The following is a 21,061-nucleotide window of genomic DNA, read 5'->3' as shown; positions in this document are numbered from 1 at the left end:
TGCTAAACAGGTTTCAGAGGAGCTTCCAGACTAAGATGGACTAGGAAGAAAGGTCTGGTGGTCTCTCTCTGAAAATCAGCCAGTGAAAACCACATGGATCACAATAGCCTGATCTGCAATTGATCATAGGGATGGTGTAGGACCAGGCAGAATTTCCTTCCATTGTGCATGAGGTCACTGTGAAATGGGGCTGACTTGATAGCAGCTAACAACAACAACAACTCACCCCTAAGCAGCCCTCAAATACCTCACTCCTTAGGGGCCTAACTTTGAAGCATTACCTTCAGCCTTTCTCAGAGTCTCCCGTTGGGTAAATCCTAGTCACCCAGAATTGTAGCAGCCTTGCTGGTGCATTTTGTGTTGAATGCCTCCCCCTTTCCTGTGCTAATTCCCCACCTTCCTTCTGGGACTCTGCACCTCCTGGATTAATTATCACACTTGAGTCCTCACATAGAGTCTGCTTCTAAGGGAACCCAAGTGTTTTGGTTCTATAGTGCTGCTATAACAGGCATATCACAAATGTATGATTTTAACATATAGGGATTTATTCTTTTACAGTTTAGGAGGCTAGAAGTCTGAGTTCAAAGTGCCAGCTCTAGCAGCTGGGTGAAGGCCCCTCGACCTTGGGGTTCAGCTCGGCCTCTTGCTCCCAGCCCAATGAAGCTGAAGGCTTCTCTTAACTTAGGCAGCTGCTGGCTGCCAAGGCTGACAAACCCAAGGTCAACAAATAAAATGGCACAGTTCCAAGATTACCAAACAACATAGCAGACCACTAGTTCAAGTCTAGAAACAGTCCCAAGATCAGCAGGAAACATGGCAGGCTGCTGAATGAAGACTTGGCTATATGCCAGATCCAAGTATGCCAAAAAGCTCCAAGAACTTTCTCAAAACTTCTCTTTATATTCTCCTATACTCCTTACATATAGCAAATCACAACACTAAGGCAGCTACTCAGCTGCTCCAGAAGATTCCACCATGGAGTTGACTACCAGTCTCATCATGGGGAATAACTACATCCAGCTGCCCAGCCACTCAACCAGGCTCAGCCAAGTTGACACACAACTACCACACTAAATTAAGCTAAGGGCATCCTCCTTGTGTTATTCACCTCCAAGTCCTCCACAGCAGCAGTATACAGTAGGTGAGCAATAAATGTTCTCTGAATCAAACAGAAAAGAACCATAAGAAGAGACACAAGGAGACAATATCAATCAATGGAAATGATTGCAGCAAGCTGGCATATGGGCAGGGCCCCAGGAGCCACAGGACAGGATGCTGGCTCCCTTCCACCCATCTGTAAGCAACCCAGGCCACACTTCACCTCCACACTTCCCACCTGACTCCCTGGGAAAACCTTGGTGGGTGCAGAGGCTCTGTGGTCCAGCATACCTCTTCAATGAGGAGAGCAGCTCAGCAGACCATTTTGAGATCCTTTCATGAATAATGGTTGTGAAGTGCTACTCTTCAGTACTAAGAATAGTGGTTATTCCTAGTACATTTGACTCAGAGGTGGGCAATATTACATTGCTCTATTTATCCCACACTCTGTACGCAGTTACTGAAACTGTCACTGTGTCCTATATTCCATAGGCCATTATGTGTATTTCAAATCATTACATAAACGGACTTGATTTGGTACTCCTGAATGTCATTAAACTCCTCCCATACCAGTAACCACACAGTTGCCATAGAAACAAAACATTTTTGAAGAGAAAGCACAGGGAAGAATGCAGATAGAGTGTGTGTGTGTGTGTGTGTGGGGGGATAGGACCATGTCTGCCCAATGACTACTTCTAGAGCTCTAGGCCTGGTGATGTGACACGGCCATTCTGTGCAGGTGGGCAAGCTCCTTCAGATTTTTATTGACTCTCCTTTGATAAAAGCCCTGGATAATTCATCTCAGCCTAAAACTGCTCATTCCAGTGCACAGCTGTAAAAACTTTATGGCAATGCAGGTCATTAAGCACCTCATTTATTCAGACTCTTCTGTGCTGCTCACCCTGGGGAGGGGCCAGAGGGAGGGTCTCAGCACTCAGTCATGCTGCCTTTGAGGCTGGATGGATGGGAAGAAAGAAAGGCAGTGAGAAGAGAGGAAGCCTTCTCAGGATACCATTGGTGAGGATGCTACCCAAGTCACTGGCTCCCATTCTCATAGTGCAGTTAGAATGATAAAGCTGTAGACTCATGGGATTGAAGGGGTGTTAGTGCTTGAAACTCTCTGTGAAAGCCTGGCTGGTCCCAAGAGAAAGCAAGCTTCCTGCCACTGGAGGCCTTTAAGCACGGGTTGCAACAGCCTCTTATAATAACCAGAGTATAGAGGACTCAGCTTCAATGTCACTTCCTCCAGGAAGCTGACCTGGACACTCCTCATTTAGCTTACAGTTTGATTAGACACCCCTGCATCGTTTCCACAGTTCCTTGGACATACCTAATTACCTAATTATAACAATTGTGGCACTGTATGCAACTGCTCACCTGTTTGTGCCATCACCTCCTCCACCACAGGCTACGATATTCCTGGGGGCAGGACTGTGTCTTTTATGCCAAAGGTCTAGCACAGTGCCAGGCACAGAATAGGCACTCAAGATATGTCTGATGAATATGTGAACACAAAGTGCTATAGTATTCACAAATATATATACACACATACACAATACACATACATGTATATACATATACGCATATACATATGAAATACATATGGAATCCCAGGGTGGTACTAATGATTAAGTGCTCCTCAATACTAGCTCCTCAATATTAGGTGAACCCACCTAGCAGTGCCTCAGGTGACAGGCCTGGAGATCTGCTTCTGAAAAGTCACAGCCTTGAAAACCCTGTGGAACAGTTCTACCCTGCACACACGGGGACTCCATAAGTAGAAACTGACTTGATCACAACGAACAATGACAAAAATAAATATGTAGAATGTCTTTATATATAAGAATGAATAAATAAAGGTACTTGGTAGGAACATTGACTAATCATAAGAGAGTAGGGACTAGATAATCTTTGGTCCCTCTTGGTCTCAAGGATCTTTGATGATACAGTTCTAAGCCTGCCCTAACTATACCTGGGATTTGAACCTAGACATCCCTGACCCTCAAGTCACAGTGCTTAATCATGAAGCATGTTGTGTTATTGTTAGGTGTTGTCAAAGTGATTCTGACTCAAAGTGACCCAATGTGACAGAGTAGAATTGTCCCATAGGATTTTCTAGGCTGTAATCTTTATGGGAGCTCTGGTGGTGTAGTGCCTAAGGCATTTATTTGACTGCTAACCAGAAGGCTGATGGTTTAAACCCACCAGCCACTCCTTGGAAGGAAGATTGGGCAATCTACTTCTGTAGAGATACTGCCTTGGAAACCCAAGGAGGCCTCGCTATGAGTCGAATCGACTTGATGGCAGTGAGTTTGGTTTTTTTTTTTTGGTTTGAATCTTTATGGGAGCAGATTTCCAGCTCTTTTCTTTTATGGACCATCTGGTGGGTTTGAACTGCCAACCTTCTGGTTAGCAGCCAAGTACTTAATCATTGTGCTACCTTTAACCATTAAGTATACTACCACAAAGCTACAAAGAAAAGCCAGAGCCAAAACCACAACACAAACAACTTTGTATGTAATGTGTCTAATCTCCTCAAGTAGAGTGTCAAGCTCCTAAGGACAGATGCCATGCCCAGCTTCTCTGCGCCCCTGTGACCAGCGGGGCTCACACGGGGCAAGGGCTCTACCCTATGTGTTTGCCCATACCTACATTTGAAGAACTTACTTTCCTTTTCTCCAAGAGTCCTTGCTTCTTATCTCTTTCAAAACATAGCTCCAAATTCATTTGTCTCCCTCAGGCACACCCTGATTGATCCAGCCAGCCCTATCATTCCCAGGCTTCAAGAACTTAGCCAAGTGAAGAGGACAGACAAGTAGACAATGGGTCAGAAGCCTGGGTTCTTGCTGGCTGTATCACTTGCTGGCTGGGTTACTCTGGGCATGTTACATCATTTTACTAAGTCTGTTTCCTTCTCTCCAGACAGTTTCTAATATTTCTTTGAAGAATGTGTAATCCTCAGATCACCTGATCCCAGCACCTGGGAAGCCATGGAGAAGGGTTGCAGAGAAGGTCACAGCTTTTCTTTCAATGTCTACTCTATACAAACACTGCTGGATTCCTGCGATACAGTGAAGACCAAGCACAGAGCTTATAGACTGGTAGGAAGACATGTCCTAGTTAACTAATTACAATACGAACTTACATATACAAACTAATTGAGAAGTTCTGAAAGACAGGAATCTGGTTCTATGAGAGCATATAACATAGGAATTTGATCTAGACTGGGAAGGGGTGGGCCAGTGAAGGCTTCATTGAAGAAGTAGTACTGGAGCTGAGATCCAATGGATGGACAGAAGTTAACTATGTGAAGAGTCTGGCCTACATGTATGGCAAGTGTGGCAAGCATCCTAAGAGGAGCACAGACATAGGCCCTGTGGCAGACGGGAGCATGCCCAATTTGAGGAGCTAAAAGGCAGCCAGTGTATAGAGAATTAGGGAGATAAGATGAGGCCAAATAAAGAGGTAGGAACTAGATCATGTAAAGCTGTGTAAAGCATGATAAAGATTTTGATGTTTTTCCTAAAAGAAAGGGAGAGCTATTGAATATTCTCAAAAGGAACATGACAATATCTGATTGTCTCCTCCTTGGGTTTCCAAGGCAGTATCTCTACAGAAGTAGATTGCCCAATCTTCCTTCCAACCTCACTCTAGCAAAAGTGTGGAAAATAAACTGGAAGTAGGGAGTTGAGCTTGATGGGTGCAGGGAGCCAGTTTGGACAGCACTGTTTGTATCCAGGTGAAAGTGGGCAATGACAGGGACTAGGGTGGTGGCAGTGGAATGGAGAGAAGTGCATGGATTCAAGTGCTCTTCAAGAATGGAGAAACCACACTCACTGCTGTCGAGTAATTTTCTGACTCATAGTGACCCCTCCTTGGGTTTCCAAGGCAGTATCTCTATGGAAGGAGGTGCAATTACTAGGTCTTGGTGAAGTGTACAGGGTTGTGAGAGAAAGGAAACTTTGGAAAGGAAGTTGGCAGGGTCTGCAGGGGTTCCAGGACCCCCAGCTTGTCTTAGATGAGCAGATCTCTCAGTAGGAATGATGGCTGGAGGCACAGGCCTGAGAGAAAGCTCTGGAATCCTCCCTCAGCTTATGGAAGAATAGAAAAGGCGAGTCTCTTGTTCCACGATGCAGAGTGAATTAAATAACAATCATAAAGTACCCTGGAAGTCTGAGTCTTGCCATAAATAATAAACAGGAACGTTATACAAATAACCAGCTTTGCAGCCCCAGTGGAAGAAAACACATCAGTAAGAAAAATGAAATAAGGAAAAATGCACCCCAAAGCCCCAACTAACAAAATGATGGCATTAGCCCACATCTCAGGGGCTCTAGCAGGGAGTGGAGGAATGGTCTCAGGAAAATGATCAGGGCTTTTGCAGTAAGCCAGACCTTGGGGCTGCAACAGGCAGTGTGTGTGGAGCTGCTCACACCAGCTGGACCATTCTCCCTTGAGCCAGAACCCTGGCCAGGGTCCCAGGCTACCCTACCCCTGCTCCTTTCTGCTCTGAAGACAGTGTAATTTGTTTCCAAGGCCAAGACTGCCTCCTTGCCATCTAGAGACAGCTGGTATGGCCCTGTCCACCCTCTGAGGGCAGATAGGACAAAGTCAGTCAGGTGACTTCCGACTACTGGGTCCCTTGGTGACGAGAGCATTTAAAATTATGGGATGGGTGGTGAGAACAGCATATGAGCAGGTGTTGGAGCCAAGCCAGGTCTTTGACTCATCACATGTCAAAGCCTTGCTTATAATCTCTTCAACATTGAAAATGCAGATGTGCAGTGACTGGCTCAAGATCACACAGCTGGCTCCTTCACTTCACATCCCAACTGTGGGATACCTCTCTTCTTCAGCTCTGTTAGGCAACAGGCAGGAGACAGTGGCAGTATTGAACCTGTTTCTTCAATTAGGAAGCAGGAGTGCAGAAAAGCAACAGGGCTCCATGTCATCACAGAGAACTTCAGAGCTGCTGAAGATTCCACATGCTTTGTCTTTGCAGGGCTCTGTCTCCCCACATGGCTGACAGGTGAAGATCTGGACCACTGTGGAGTGATGTTCAGGCACAGAGCCTGGACTGGGAGGCAGATGCAGCCAGGAGCCATGGGATATCCAAGAGCCTGCTACAGAGCCAGCCTTCTGTGGAACCACCTTTCTCCTTTCTGGTACTGCAGCCCCTCCCAAAGGGTGGCCTCCCACAGAGGTGTCCAGTGAACAGAAGCAGCTTCATTTATCACATGCAATTGTTTCTTCCTAGGAAGATGAAAGTAACAACTCTGGCTGGCATTTCTGTGTTCCCTTCACTGAGCTAAGAGAAGCAGCTGGTAACTGCAATCCTGAAAATCCAAAAAAAAACCAAAAAAACTGCTGCACATAAGAGCACTACCCCCCCCCCCCAGTGGTGAGGAAGAAGAGCTTATGTGCACAGCCCACTTCAGCATCAAAGTGCTGGCCAGGAAAGAAAGGTCAAGGCTTTGCTGCCTCACCACTCCTCCTTTACACATCCTCTTCCTCATTCCTGCCACTCAAGAGTCCTGTGGCCTGTCAACCAGAAATGACCATAATAAGTCTAGACCAGCCCCAAGTCCTGTCACCTGTAAACCTGCCTTAACTGATATTTTCCAAACCCACATTCTCTTGAGCCTTCATCATAGGAAAGCAAAGAACCCTTGCACCTGTTACAAATAAAAGAAAGGACAAGTGGCCCAACCACAATTTTGCCCCTGCTTTGAAAGGACTGCCTTTTCTTAAATGACACTGTTCCAGGACCTATACCTTTCTTCCCCCAACTAACTTCCTCAAAGCTTCATATAAAAGGAGATCACTATCTTTCTCAAACTGGGGGAAAAACTAAAACAAAACAAGTTGATTCAGACTCATAGTGACCCTCTAGGACAGAGTAGAACTGCCCCATAGTTCTCATGGCTATAAACCTTTATGGAAGCAGACTGTTTCATCCTTCTCCCATAGAGCAGCTGGTGGGTTTGAATTACCAAGTTTTTGGTTAACAGCCAGATGCCTTAACTACTGTATCATCAGAGCTTCTTCTCAAACTGAAGTCCTTTGTATCTCCTCTTGAGTGCCAGGCAGGCTTGCTGCAATTTGGTTTACTCCCCAATAAAATCTCTGTTAAAATTTTTATAACTCAAATCCCAGAATCTGTCCTTTAGCAGGCTTGATATAATTTCCTGGCTACTTGGAAATTGTTTTCCCTGACCTGTGTCCTTTGCTCTAGATCATTCCTGATGTTCTCCCGTATCAACTCAAGTCTCCTATGTTCTACGTCCAACTCTCCCTGCCTTCTACCTTCTCTATTTTCAGTTACTCTGAAAAACCAAACCAACTTAAGTGTTGGAAACTTCCTCTTTGTGATGGTCTCACCTACCTCTTCAGAATTCCAAGTGCACTGGATTGAGTGTCAGGAGACCTGGGTTGTAGTCCTGACTCTTCCAGAACCTTCCTAGTGACCCTGTGTAGATTGCTCAATGCCCTTGGGCCTCCCTGATTATAGGCTGCACAATTATCTCTAGGGTCCTTCTCTGTCCTAACATTGTATATTGAGCTTTTGGGGGCAGGCAGAGCTCCAGCCATGTGAAAGCTTTCTAACACACCTATGAATCTCCACATAACAACAACAACAACAACAACAACATGAATCTCCAGGGGAAATGGGTGATGAGAAGAACTTGGAAAAAGAATTTTGTATGCACACTTGACTGCTAATCAGAAGGCTGGCAGTTCAAACCCACCAGCCACTCCTCAGAAGGAAGACTGGGCAATCTACTTCCATAGAGATACTGCCTCAGAGACCCAAGGAGGGGTCTCTACGAGTCAGAATTGACTCAATGGCAGTGCATTTGGGTTTTCTGGTGTGCACATGAGTGTGTGTATGTGTATGTGTTGGGGATGTGGGATGAGGGAATAGAGTAGTTCCACTCAAAGATCTGATGGGAAATATCTATGTAGAGAGGCCCAAAACACATGGCCCAGGCACAGATAGGATGACCTTACTCTGCTGACCTTCCTGGGCCCTGATCTCTCAAGAAGAGGCTGAGAAATAGTAGAAGTGGAGGAAAAGCTGTGAAGCAGCACCAAGGTAAGACTGGTGGAATGACTGAGAACATGGAGACTCTCATTTCCTGGAATGTTCTTCATCAGTTTGCTTTGCTTGATGAGCTCCTTCTCAAGACCCAGCTTATACCTATGGGTGACTTTGTCCTCTCCTCTATCATCACTTTTGGCATTAACTAATTACTTGAATAAAAATTACTTGACTACTATGTGCCAGACACTGGGCTAAGGCCCAGGTACAGGAGAAGAAAGAAGTGAGCAGAGCCTTTGCCTTCCTGCATCTGTCTAGTTGCAGAAGACAGTGCACAAGTAACCAGTCTAATAAATATAAATTATGACTTTATTGCTATTACCTGCTGAGTCACCCTGACTTACAGCAACCCCATGCACAGTGGGGTGTGTTGTGATCCACAGGGTTTTCATAGGCTGGTTTTTGGAAGTAGATTGCCAGGCCTTTCTTTTTAATCTGTCTCAGTCTGGAAGGTCTGCTGAAATCTCTTTAGCATCACAGCAACAGGAAAGTCTCCACTGACAGATGAGTGATAGCTATACATGAGGTGCTGTTCTGGTAACCTAGTCTCGCTCTAAAAGAAGATACCACAAATGGGATTGCTTGAACAAACAGGAGTTTTCTCTTACAGTTTGGGAGGCTAGAAGTCTGAGTTCAAAGTGCCAGGCTCTAGGGGCTGGGGGAAAGCCCCTCAACCGTGGGCTTCAGCTCTGCCCCTTGCTCCCAGCCCACTGGAGCTAGAGGCATCTCTTCACTCAGGCAGCTATTGGCTACTGAGGCTAACAAGCCCAGGTCGATAAATAAAATGGCACAGTCCCAGTGTTACCAAACAACACAGCAAGCCATTAATTCAAGTCAATTGAAAGTTATAAGAGCAGTCGAGCATGGTAGGCTGCTGAACAAATGACTCAGCTACATACAGGGTTCAAGTGTGCCATAAGCTAGAGACTATTCCCAAAGCTGCTGCTTGTATACAGGAAGCAGACCACATTGCTAAAGCAGCTACTCAGCTGCTTATGGTAGATCCCACCATGGAGTCGATTGCCAGTCTCATCATGGGGAATAACTACCACCAGCTGTCCAGGCACTCAACCAGGCCCAGCCAAGTTGGCATACAACCTTTACTACCACAGGTGCATTGGGTGAGAATCAAACCTTGGTCTCCTGCATGGAAAATTTTACCACCACCAATGCCTCTCACAAATTATGATCAGTGCCACAAAATAAACAAAGCAGTTGCCACAGTGGAACATAATGGTAGCCAAAACCAAACCAAACTCACTGCTGTCAAGTCGGATCCAACTCACAGCGACCTCTCCTTGGGATTCCGAGGCAGTATCACTATAGAAGTAGATTGCCCAACCTTCCTTCCGAGGAGTGGCTGGTGGGTTTGAACTGTCAGCCTTCTGGTTAGCAGTCAAGTGCCTTAGGCACTATGCTACCAGAGCTCCTCACTACAGAAGTAGATTGCCCCATCTTCCTTCCAAAGAGTGGCTGGTAGGTTTGAACCTCCAGTCTTCTGGTTGGCAGTCAAATGCCTTAGGTACTACATCACCAAAGCTCCTGGTAGGGTAAGAGGGGCAACTAATTTAGATAAGGAAGACAGGCAGCAGTTGTTTGTGAAGGTCATATTTACAGAGATCTGCCAGCATACTTTCATTGTGAGCTCCTTGAGGGCAGGGACTGTGCCTTACTTACTTTTATATCACCAGTGCTTAGAACGTGCTTGGCACAAATCATAAAAAATTGGTGTTATTTTTATAGTAGGTTGTTAATGATTGAATTGCACACCCCCACAGTACATATCGGAATCCTAACCCCATCATTCATATCTCCATTTGTTGCCTAAAATGTGTTGAGTCCACAGAAGAAAGAACACCCGCACACGGATTACCACCACCTCTATTCCTGCAAATGCTACACATTCTATCAGAGAAGCTATGGAACCTTAGTGGCACAATGGTTAACTGCTCACTGCTAACTGAACCCACCAGCCACTTTATGGGAGATAACACTTGGTGATCTACTCTCTGCAATGATGCCAGCCTAGGAAACCATATGGGGAAGTTCTCCTCTGTCCTATAGTGTGCCTATGAGTAAGAATTGACTGGATGGCAAACAGCAACATACCTGTGGATGTAATCCCATTTGAGAACAAAGTTTTATTTGCTATGTTAATAAGGCCATGCCAATGTGGGGTCTGTCCTAAACCTAATCACTTCTGAGTTATAAGAAGAGTTGATTAGACATAGAAGTAAGCACATACTGGGGAAGACAGATGCTATGTGAGGATGGTCAAGAACCAAGGAATGCCCAGAGCTACCCACATAGCCAAGACATTGATTTGGACTTTTAGCCTCCAGAACTGTGAGAAAATAAATTTCCCTTCTTTAAAGACATCCACTTGTGGTATTAGTGTTACAGTAGCACTAAGAAACTAAGACACAGGTATTCAATGAATGTTGGAAGAATAAATAAATTGTCTCCTTCCAGCAGTTCCTATTTAGAGTAGCATGTACTTAATCACATGGAGACAATTATGTCAAACAAACTTGGTATTCTTGCCCTACTGTCTTAATTTCTTCCTTCCTTGTCTTCCTTTTGTTGATTTTTATTCATATCTCCATTTGTTGCCTAAAATGTGTTGAGTCCACACAAGAAAGAACACCCACACACATATTACCACCACCTCTATTCCTGCAAATGCTGCAATTCTATCCAAGAAGCTATTAAGCGCTCCCAAATAGAGCAAACCTCTCATTGACTATCACATGCATCTTTAAACGATCTTTGAATAGCATTTTCTTTTTATTGCTTTGTGTAGTTTAACGGCACTGATTGCGATTACTCTAGCTTATGATAAACACCAGATCTATAAAGATTCTGTTCATTCATTATTTCCCTCTTGCTCTTTCTCAAGTTTTTTTTTTTTGGTGGGGGGGTGGATATAGCAAGGAGGGGGGTGGAGGGAAAAGAAGATAAAATGATACCAAATTAACAGGGCAACAAATGAAATAGAGGACCACTTCTCCCCTCTTGACAGACACCACATTAGATACTGTTAAGCAGAACAAACACTGTTTCGTACAGTACAAGGAGATCTTTTATAATTATTCTGAATTGGAAATATAATGATTACCACCTTATCTTTAATGGAAGAAGCAGCTCATTGTTCCAATATCTCTAATTCCAGCATCTTAAAGAAAAATAACTATTTTTACTATTTTACCAATTGTTCAGTTTATACCAAGGTGTCCTGTGCAGCCCAGACAGAGTTTTCTGTTTCTTGATATATGTTGTGGCTGTCATTTCAGTTCAATTATTAATATGTGGCAGTTATAATTATTTTGAATATTGGTACAAGATAATTATAAACCATAAAACAGTTCCCCATGCTTGCTGATGCATTTTCTTATCTGCAGAAATAAGGAGTTTAGGAATGTGAGCTTTAGAAAGAGAAAAAAAGGGGTAATGTGGAACTTGGGTGGTGAGGCTGGCTGGAACAGGAGCAAAGGACCCCTCATCCTCTGGGCCTTTTCCTCTTCTTCACCTCATGCTGCCACCCCTCCAGAGCCAAAGAGCTGACCTACTTTATGAGTATGTCCTTCTGCCCCACTGTCTTACCCTCCTTCTGTCTCCTTTTAGTTAGTTGACACTTGCAATTCATTACACATTGTGGGTTAGCTTGCTTACAATCCCTTCTCTCCTTGTTCACCTGGAAGCAGCAGCTACTCTGTGTGTGTGCGTTATTGTGTGCATCATTGTGTACATTGGGGCATTTGGGAGGGGTGAGAATAAGATGCAGGGAAGGAGGGGAGTTCCTTGGACATCCTTGTTGCCTCTATTGTCTCTGTCTCTGAACTCCTTGCTTGATTCTCAATTAGGCTTCACTGTGAGAGGTAGTAGATTGGAGTAAGGCAGCTAGTATCTCTCATTCTTACAATAAGTCAACCATAATCAGTGGAAAGGAATAACCTCTTTGTGTGAATTGTATGTGTTTGGAGAGAGGACTCCCAAGAGAATAGGCATTGTTTTGGTATCTTCCCATTCTAACAAAGGAAAGCTACTAAACATGTTATTTTATTGGCTTAGTTGTTGCACAAAGAAAGGTTAACTGCCCTCAGAGGTCAAATTCTGGCTTTGTTTCCCAGCCCTCCTCTAGTCCTTCCTGACTCTCATCCTTCCTTCTTTATTTAAACAATATCTAAGGAGTGCTTCCCTACCTAATGTTTACTTTCTTTTTCATCCCATTTTCCTAATCTCCTGATTTAGGGAATAATAACTGTATCTTTCTTCTTATGGTAAACACACTCATACCCCTCCTTAAACAAACAAACAAAGAAAAAAGCCCACTGCCATTGAGTAGATTCTGACTCATAGTGACCTCCATGGGCTTCCAAGTTGCTATATCTTTATGGAAGTGATTGATCCATCATCCTTCTGAGGAGTGGCTGGTGAGTTTGAACCACCAAGCTTCTGGTTAGCAGCCAAATGCCTTAGGTGTTGCACCACCAGAGCTCCTTACCCCTCCCTTAGCCACTCATAAGACATAGGGGTAGGAGGGTGTCAAATCCTGCTCATCTGCCTTGTGATGTGATTCTTTTTTTAAGCCCCAAGAGCTGGCATCAGTATCCTTCTGAAGCCAGACACTTGGAGCTTGGGGTTTCAAATCCAGCCCAGTTCTGGCTTTTTTGGCTTCCACAATCTCTGAACCTTGTTTCAGCTCCTCTAATGAGCATTGCCAGGAGCTCTGGTAGCATAGTGCCTAAGGCACTTGACTGCTAACCAGAAGGCTGGCGGTTCAAATCCACCAGCCACTCCTCGGAAGGAAGGTTGGGCAATCCTACTTCTGTAGTGATACTGCCTCGGAAACCCAAGGAGGGGTTGCTATGAGTCGGGGCCGACTCGACGGCAAATAACAACAACAACAACAATGAGCATTGCCAGCAACAGAATATGTCTATTCAGTACCATGGTCAGAGCTTGATGTCAGTTCCCACAAATTAGAAGTTACTGCCTAGTACTCTTGTGAAGGTGGTGCTGGGGAAGGAGGGCAAGCTGAGAAAGAGGAGAAAAGTCAGAGAGGGAGACAGACTGACAGGATGTGGAAAATGCAACCCTCCTATCCCCCCATCCCCTTGGCTGTGCTCAATCATGAAGTTCCTACAAATAGGAAGTGGCTTCTTGATGCTGCCATTTTCTTATACAGACAGGGGGCAAATAGGGAGGTGATCACATTCTGTGCTTAATTTTGCTAGTATAACGCTTGTCAAACTGTCACCATGATGGGTGCTGGTGACAACCCAAAACTGGCAAGGTCTCAGGTCTGGGGAAGGCATGGGAGTGTGGGTATTGTGGACTGTTGGTTAGGAGGAGAGCCAGCTGAGGAGCACAGGAAGAGAGCACTGGAATAATGTTGTGGCCTAACTCTGGGAATAGAGATGGTAGAGGTGAGCTGCCTCCTCCATGCCTGGAATGGGAATGAGGCTACAGGGGCCCTGGGCCTTGGGAAGGGAGGGGCCCAGCTCACGGCATGCTGAGCTGGTGGGAAGCCAGGGCTTCATTTGTCTGATTTTAATGAATAAATGGCATCCCCAGCCATTGTTTATCTACTTTTGAATCCTGACAAACAGTCTGTGGCATCTGATAGAGAGGGTTATTAGCTGCACAGAGACAGATGGCTAGGGATGGAAGGGATTGGTTCTTTATTATAGCAGCCCCATAAGTGACAGCACTTCTTCAAATCCCAGCCTCCATGTCAATGTCAGTACCTTCCCTAAGCCTTCTGAGACCCAGTCAAGCCTCTAAGGAAAGATGTAGTACAAGAGGAAGGTGGAATGGCCCATGAGGAAGAGGCAGAGGGAGGGCTAATGGAATTGAAAGGAAGCATATTCCAAGTGTAAGGTTTTTGAGAATAAAATCTGCCTTATTCTTCCTTAGTATTCTCCTAAGTGTCCTGAAAGGTGCTGCTTATTTGCTAGGCAACCAAGAAATGTGAATGACTGAGGAGGAAGGTAAAGAAGTCTAGATGAGAAATGATAATGGAAACAAATTTAATTGGACTGGGTGGGAGGGGAGAACAAATGGCAGGGGAGAGAGAGGAGGAGAAGCAGGGGACACAATAGGAGGAAGGAAGACAGCATGGTTATGATAGCATGGAAGATGCTTATGAATCAGCATCACTGTGTTTCAGGCATCACTACTCCTCCCCATATTACTGTATAAATAAAATCAGTTGTTGAGTTGACTCCAACTCATGGCGACCCCATGTATGTCTGAGCAGAACTGTGCTTTATGGTTTTCAGTGGCTGTTTTTTGGGGAGTAGATCACCAGAGCTTCTTCTGAGATGCCTTTGCGTGGACTCAGACCTCCAACCTTTCAGGTAGTAGCTGAGTGGGTTAACCATTTACACCACCCAGGGACTCCACTATATAAATAGCTTAATGGAATTCAAACTAATCTGCCCATTGTACTTTCTGAAATGCCCTAGGTTTCTCTTCCTGATCTCTCTTTACTCTGAGCATAGGGCATAGCTTCCCCCCTCTACATCATCCCTGAGATATCAGAGAGGTTCCCACCGACCTTCATTCATTCTCCGAAACTTGTCCTTGGCCATGTAGCCTAGCACCAGACAGCATCCTCTCTTCTGGAGGCCCAGCTCTGGAAGAAAAACAGAGGTGGGTGAGTTGAGAATGGGCCAGATGTTAGCAAAAGCCCCTCTGCAGGGGTTGTGAAGCTTGCTGCTTTTAGAAACACAGCAATTTGTTTATTTAACAAACATTTATATAGCATGTACTATGTTCCAGGTGTAATTTTAAGCCAATTAATTCCTCATTCAATTCTCACAACAACCCTATAAGGTACATACCATTATTACCCTGATTTTATATCACTCTCACTTACAGATGCATTAAGTAAACTGCCTTAGATGAAAGCATTAGTAGGTGGTGGAGCCAGGATTTTGAACCAAGGAATCTGGTGCTGGAGTCCATGCTCATGGCCATTACTCAAGGAGTTATTGAGGCTCTTTATGTCCCAGGTTGGGAATTATACCTAGATCATACTGGGATTGTGGCCAGAGAGGCAGAGTCCAATCTGTGGTGTCTATGTTGGAGCAGTTCAACCAGACAGCGGGTGAGTATGATGGTTGAAAAGGTGATAGAGGTGAGCTTAGGGGGAGAACAGAGGGTAAAGTACAGGTAGAAAGACCTTTTTTTTTTTTGGAGAGAGTGAGTTTCTGAGGAGAAACTAGAAGTCTGGATGAGAAATGATAATGGAAACAGATTTAATTGGATTAGGTGGGAGGGGGAGAATAAAAGAGAGAAGAGGAGACATAGGGACACAGTAGGAGGAAGGAAGATAGCATAAGGAAGATGTTTATGGGGGTGGTGATTCCTGTATCTTCTTTTATTAAGTAATACTGGGCACAACTCAGCACCAGCACCAAGAATTTATATAGACTCAATGGAGAGCACAGGGGTTGAATGTCTAAGAGATGCAAGAAATAGACCTGATCCCACAGGCTTTTTCCCCAATTAGAAAAACTAGATAGAAATACTACAAGATGAACAACAATTTCATGTAGCAAATCCAAGACCATTTACTAGCCTTCACCCACTGCTGTTGAGTCAATTCTAACTCATAATGATCCTATAGGAGAGAGTAGGACTGCCTCATAGTGTTTCCAAGGCTGTAAATCTTTACAGAAGCAGACTGCCACATCTTTCTCCCATGGAGTAGCTGCTAACTTTTCAGTTAGCAGCCAAACATTTTAACCACTGCACCACCAGGGCTCCTTTTTCTTTGCACCCAAATCAAAAGAAAACCCATGCTGTCAAAAGGATTCCAAGTTAGTGCCTAAGGCATTTGACTGCTAACCAGAAGGCTGGTGGCTCAAACCCACCAGCCACTCATTGGAAGGAAGATTGGGCAATCTATTTCTGTAGTGATATCACCTCAAAAACTCAAAGAGGTGTTGCTATAAGTCAGAATCAACTCGATGGGAGTGAGTTTACAGGACAGAGTAGAACTGTCCCATAGGCTTTCCAAGGCTGTAAATCTTTACAGAAACAGACTGCCACATCTTTCTACTGCACAGTGGCTGGTGGGTTTGAACTGTGCATCTTTCAGTTAGCAGCAGAGTGCTTTAACCACTGCATCACCAGGGCACCTTATTTTCTTTGCACAGCACTTTGTAAATCAGCTTCCATTGTTTGTGTTGGCCTGGAGTACACCTGCCTCACAAGAAGACAAGCTTTTGTCTTTGGTGTTTCTCCTTTAATCCTGATTTGTCTCAAGTATTTGATGGGTTTTGAAGCAATTCTGCACCAAATTTTCCTTTTGACCCCCACAGCAACCCTGTGAGGTAGGCAGATCAGGTGTTGCTATTCACATTATGCAAATGAGAAAATTGAGGTTCAAAAATTGTAAATGACTTCCCATGATTATTTTAGACTCCCCACACTGCATCTTTGCTCAGAAATCCTACAAAAGTGACAACTGCCATAAATTGGGTAAGTGGATAAAGAATATGATTTCTGGAAGAAGAAATATGACTGCAGCTCCTCCAAGGTCCCCTCAGGCCTTGTGGGCTTTCTAGGCACCCAGCCATTCCCTCCATCACTTTCTCAGAAAATGAAGGTCCTGTTGAATGGCGTGCCACAGCCACTTCTCCCACAGCGCTTGGTGTTGCTCTGAGCCCCAGCTGTCCATGTCCGGCTGTAGAGTGTCGACAGGGTAGGCTCCTCCCTTCCTCTCCACCCAACTCCTGTGCCCAGGTCCACCCTCTATGGGAAGCGGGGGTGGGGGGTGGGGGTGGGGGTGGGGGGTAGGGAAGGGAGTAGAAGGCCCAGGAGAGACAGATAAAGCAAGCTTGGGTGCTCCTGCCCTAGAGAAAAACAAAGTGTGTCTGTGGTGGCAGAATGCCAGGGCTCAGGGAGGTTGCTAGCTTTGATCTGCTGGTTCTTTAAAGGGGTTTATTGACTATCAGTAAAGAGCAGAGCAGCAGATCTAAGCATGCCTTTTCCAAAGGCACTCACTTCTCTTTCTTTCCCTCTATGCTCTGTGTCTGAAGGCACGGGCCAAACCGCCCTCACTTCAAACAGCCTTACATCTCAGGCGTCCAAATTGACGATGTTAAGTTCCTTCATCCAAGGCCTTGGCCCTTTCTTCAGGGGCTCCTGCTCTGTTGAGGGCCTATCGGATCAAAGCCCCTTTGATGTTTACTTACTATATTTGTGGATCCTTTCTAACAAGCACCTTCAAGAGCAGGAATGCAGCATGCCAGGAGGGGGCCAGCGGAAGTACAAGCTGTGAGGAGGCAATGAGCTCCAGCGAACAATAGCCTTTTGCCAGAGACAGTACTGAAACCTCAACATGCTGACGACAGGCAAAGTTAACCGGTCCATTACAATTGCATGCATATTGTTCATCATCAGAATAATACAATTGCTGATGAGTTCCATTATCTTTTCTATTGACTTCTTATGCCCATCTGAAGCACATCAGCAGTGGCTCTTAATGAGAAAGGGAGCTTGGGTTCCTGGAATGAGCCCAGGAGGGAAGGGGAGTATTGAGGAGGGAAGGCAAGAGGTGCTGGATGGATTTGGGCCAATGTTCTAGTTTATCTTCCTGGACAGTCCCCTGAACGCTCAGGCGGAATAGAGAGGGGTACGGTTCTCCTAAAGATTGAGAGTGTAAACAACCTGTTGTTGTTTGCCGTCGAGTCGGCCCCGACTCATAGCGACCCCTTGGGTTTCCGAGGCAGTATCACTATGGAAGTAGGATTGCCCAACCTTCCTTCCGAGGAGTGGCTGGTGGGTTTGAACCGCCAGCCTTCTGGTTAGCAGTCAAGTGCTTTTAGCCACTATGCTACCAGAGCTCCCAAACAAACTGTAGGATGGGCTTACCTATGTTGGCTGTCTCTGCCATCCCAATTAAACCCATTCCTTATCACATAACAAGGTGCTACCCAGGGTGATTGAGAAAAGAGGCCACATGTACCATCAGTTGTTATAAAGAGTCTCACTGACCATGTTGGTATTTGCCAATGAGCAGGGAAAGAGGTTTTTTGTTTTTTGTTTTTTTTTTTAAATCTGATTAATAAAAGAAATTGAGGATGAGGCAATTTCTCAATGTATTTGGCTCATTTAATTTGACATGTGTGGGTTAGTCTTAATTATTTAGGTGGTTACATTACAAAGTGCTAATAAGCACACTGCAAAAAATGTATTAAGTGAGTGGACTCTCTGATGGAGTCTTTGCTGCCAAGTAGGGAGAAGCCACTGGGATTCTTGCAAGAAGGAGCAGGTTGGAGGATTAATGAAGTGAAGTGAGCTAGTTTTCCATATACAAACATTTAGGATGTTCTTGGAGAGATTTGGAGAGCTAAATTAGAGGTCGTTGGGTCCATATGGGGAAGGATGCCAGTAGCGCTGAAGTGGAGGAGACTCTAGAAATACAGGTAGGGGGATGGCATGCTGTCAAAGGCTCTGACCATAGGGAGAACCAGGAGGAAGCAGAAACTAACTGCTCTTCCTGGGGAAATGTCCAGCCATGCTAACTGTGGAGAGATGATAGAAGGTGATGAGAAGAGCAGGAATCTCTCACTTTGTAAGCCAGACCAGCCACCAGGCTATCAGCTTCCTTGTCACATGGCACTGGATGGGTGGTGGAGTTTGACCAGGGAGAGCCCTTTTAGAACAATAAGATGATGGGTTCTTCTCCAAGTAGGCATCCAGGCCACAGTCTTTGGCTAAGCACTCATCAACAGTGAACCACTTAGATACTCCAAAGCTGTTTGCCTTAGTTATCTAGTGCTGCTATAACAGAATTACCACAAATGGATGGCTTTCATGAACAGAAATTTATTTTCTCACAGCTTAAGAGGCAGAAGCCTGAATTCAGGATGCCACCTTTCACTCTCTGTTGGCTCTAGGGGAAGGTCTTTGTCTCTTTTTTCAGCTTTTGTTGCTCAGTTCCTTTGTGATCTTCATGTGGCATGTATCTTCCCCTCTGTGCTTGCTTCTTTGTGCTAATCTGCTCTTTTTACATCTCAAAGTGATTGGCTTAAAACATACCCTACACAGATACAGCCTCATTAACATAACAAAGAAAACCCTATTACCAAAGGGGATTACATACACTGATACAGCCTCACTAACATAACAAAGAAAACCCTATTACATCCACAGTATGTTGTTGTTGTTGTTATGTGCCGTCGAGTCAGCCCTGACTCATAGCGACCCCTCCTTGGGTTTCCGAGGCAGTATCACTACGGAAGTAGGATTGCCCAACCTTCCTTCCGAGGAGTGGCTGATGGGTTTGAACCGCCAGCCATCTGGTGAGCAGTCAAGTGCCTTAGCCACTATGCTACCAGAGCTCCCTACATCCACAGTATAGGGGTTAAGATTTACAACACATAATTTAGGGGATACAGTCCAATCCATAACAGTGTTCATCATGGAATGTGATTAACATAAAGTACTAGTTTTAATGCAGATACATGCATACCAATGTTCACTGCAGCACTAGTCACAATGGCCAAAAGGTGGAAACAAGCCAAGTGTCCATCAACAGATGAACGGATAAAAAAATGTGGTACATACATACAAGTATACCTTGTTTTGTGCTTTACTTTATTGTGCTTCACAGATATTTTTACAAATTGAAGGTTTGTGACAAGCCTGTGCTGAGCAAATCTATCAGTGCCGTTTTTTCAACATATGTACTTACTTTATATCTCTATGTCACATTTTGGTAATTCTCACAATATTTCAAACTTTTTCATAATGCTATTGCACACTTAGTAGGCTACAGTATAGTGTAAACATAACTTTTATATGCACTGGGAAACCAAAAAATTGATGTGACTTGCTTTATTGTGATATTCACTTCATTGTGGTGGTATGGAACTGAATCTGCAATATCTCTGAGGTATGCTGGTATAGTATAATATTTGTTGTTGTTATGTGCCGTCGAGTTGGACCTGATTCATAGACACCCCTTCTTGGGTTTCTGAGGCAGTATCACTACGGAAGTAGATTGCCCAACTTTCTTTCCAAGGAGTGGCTGGTGGGTTTGAACCACCAACCAGCCTTCTGATTAGCAGTCAAGTGCCTTAGGCACTACGCTACCAGAGCTCCCATAAAGAGAAATGAAGTCCTGACACATGCTACAACATGGATGAACCTTGAAAACATTATGCTGGTGAAGTAAGTTAGTCATAAAAGGACAAATATAAAAATCCCACTTATATGAATTATCTAGAATAGGCAAGTGTATTCTCAAAACATATTTATTAGTGGTTACCAGGGGCAGGCGAGAGGGAGGTGAAAGGATAACTTGGCTAGGAGACACTGAGCTGCTGTTAAGGGTGATGGAAAAATTGGAGAATGGATAAGAGTGATGGTTGAACAACATGATGAGCACAATGTCACTGAACTGTACATGTAAAGATTGTTGAAATGGAAAGTGATTTGTTACACATACATTTACCACAACAAAATTTTTTTTTTTTTTTTTTTTTAAAAAGAGTCCTGGTTTAAAAGGAAAATTCACAGAAAAGAAGTCCAGGGCCATATGTGGAGGGCATACTCTGAGGAGAACAAAAGTTTAGGGAATATTGTCTGTAAGAAAGCACTTATTGGGACAAAGTATGTTTCTAGGGAGAAAGAATATTGCAACCCTAGAATTTCTGGCCTCTAGACTATGAACAACATAAAGGTCAGGTTTGTGCCTTTTCTAGCTCTGTACCCCCAGGACCCAGGCCAGAGCCTGGCATATGGCAAGTGCTCAGGAAAGGTCTGCTGATTTAGCAAAAGGGTCAACTAAAAAATGTTCAGTAATGATCATTTCTCCTACTCAGGTCCGAATGAAAATAG

General features: G+C 44.5%; 1 protein-coding gene across 1 annotated transcript in view; it reads right to left on the bottom strand.

Moving 5' to 3' along the window:
• KIRREL3 (kirre like nephrin family adhesion molecule 3) overlaps positions 1 to 18,110 on the bottom strand; it is a 228,403-nt gene extending 210,293 nt beyond the window's left edge. Inside the window, exons 1-2 of the mRNA XM_042781831.1 lie at positions 18,089 to 18,110; positions 14,763 to 14,840 (exon numbers count right to left, since the gene is read on the bottom strand). Coding sequence (XP_042637765.1) covers positions 14,763 to 14,840; positions 18,089 to 18,110 — 100 coding nt within the window. The remainder of the gene's footprint in view (positions 1 to 14,762; positions 14,841 to 18,088) is intronic.
• Between the last annotated feature and the right edge of the window lie 2,951 nt (positions 18,111 to 21,061).

Source organism: Orycteropus afer, unplaced genomic scaffold (assembly GCF_000298275.1).
Source record: "Orycteropus afer afer isolate SDZICR_OR568_19922 unplaced genomic scaffold, OryAfe1.0 scaffold00178, whole genome shotgun sequence".
Lineage (NCBI taxonomy): Eukaryota > Metazoa > Chordata > Mammalia > Tubulidentata > Orycteropodidae > Orycteropus > Orycteropus afer.
The sequence above is the reverse complement of the archived record's forward strand: the minus strand, read 5'-3'. Positions and strand labels throughout refer to the sequence as shown.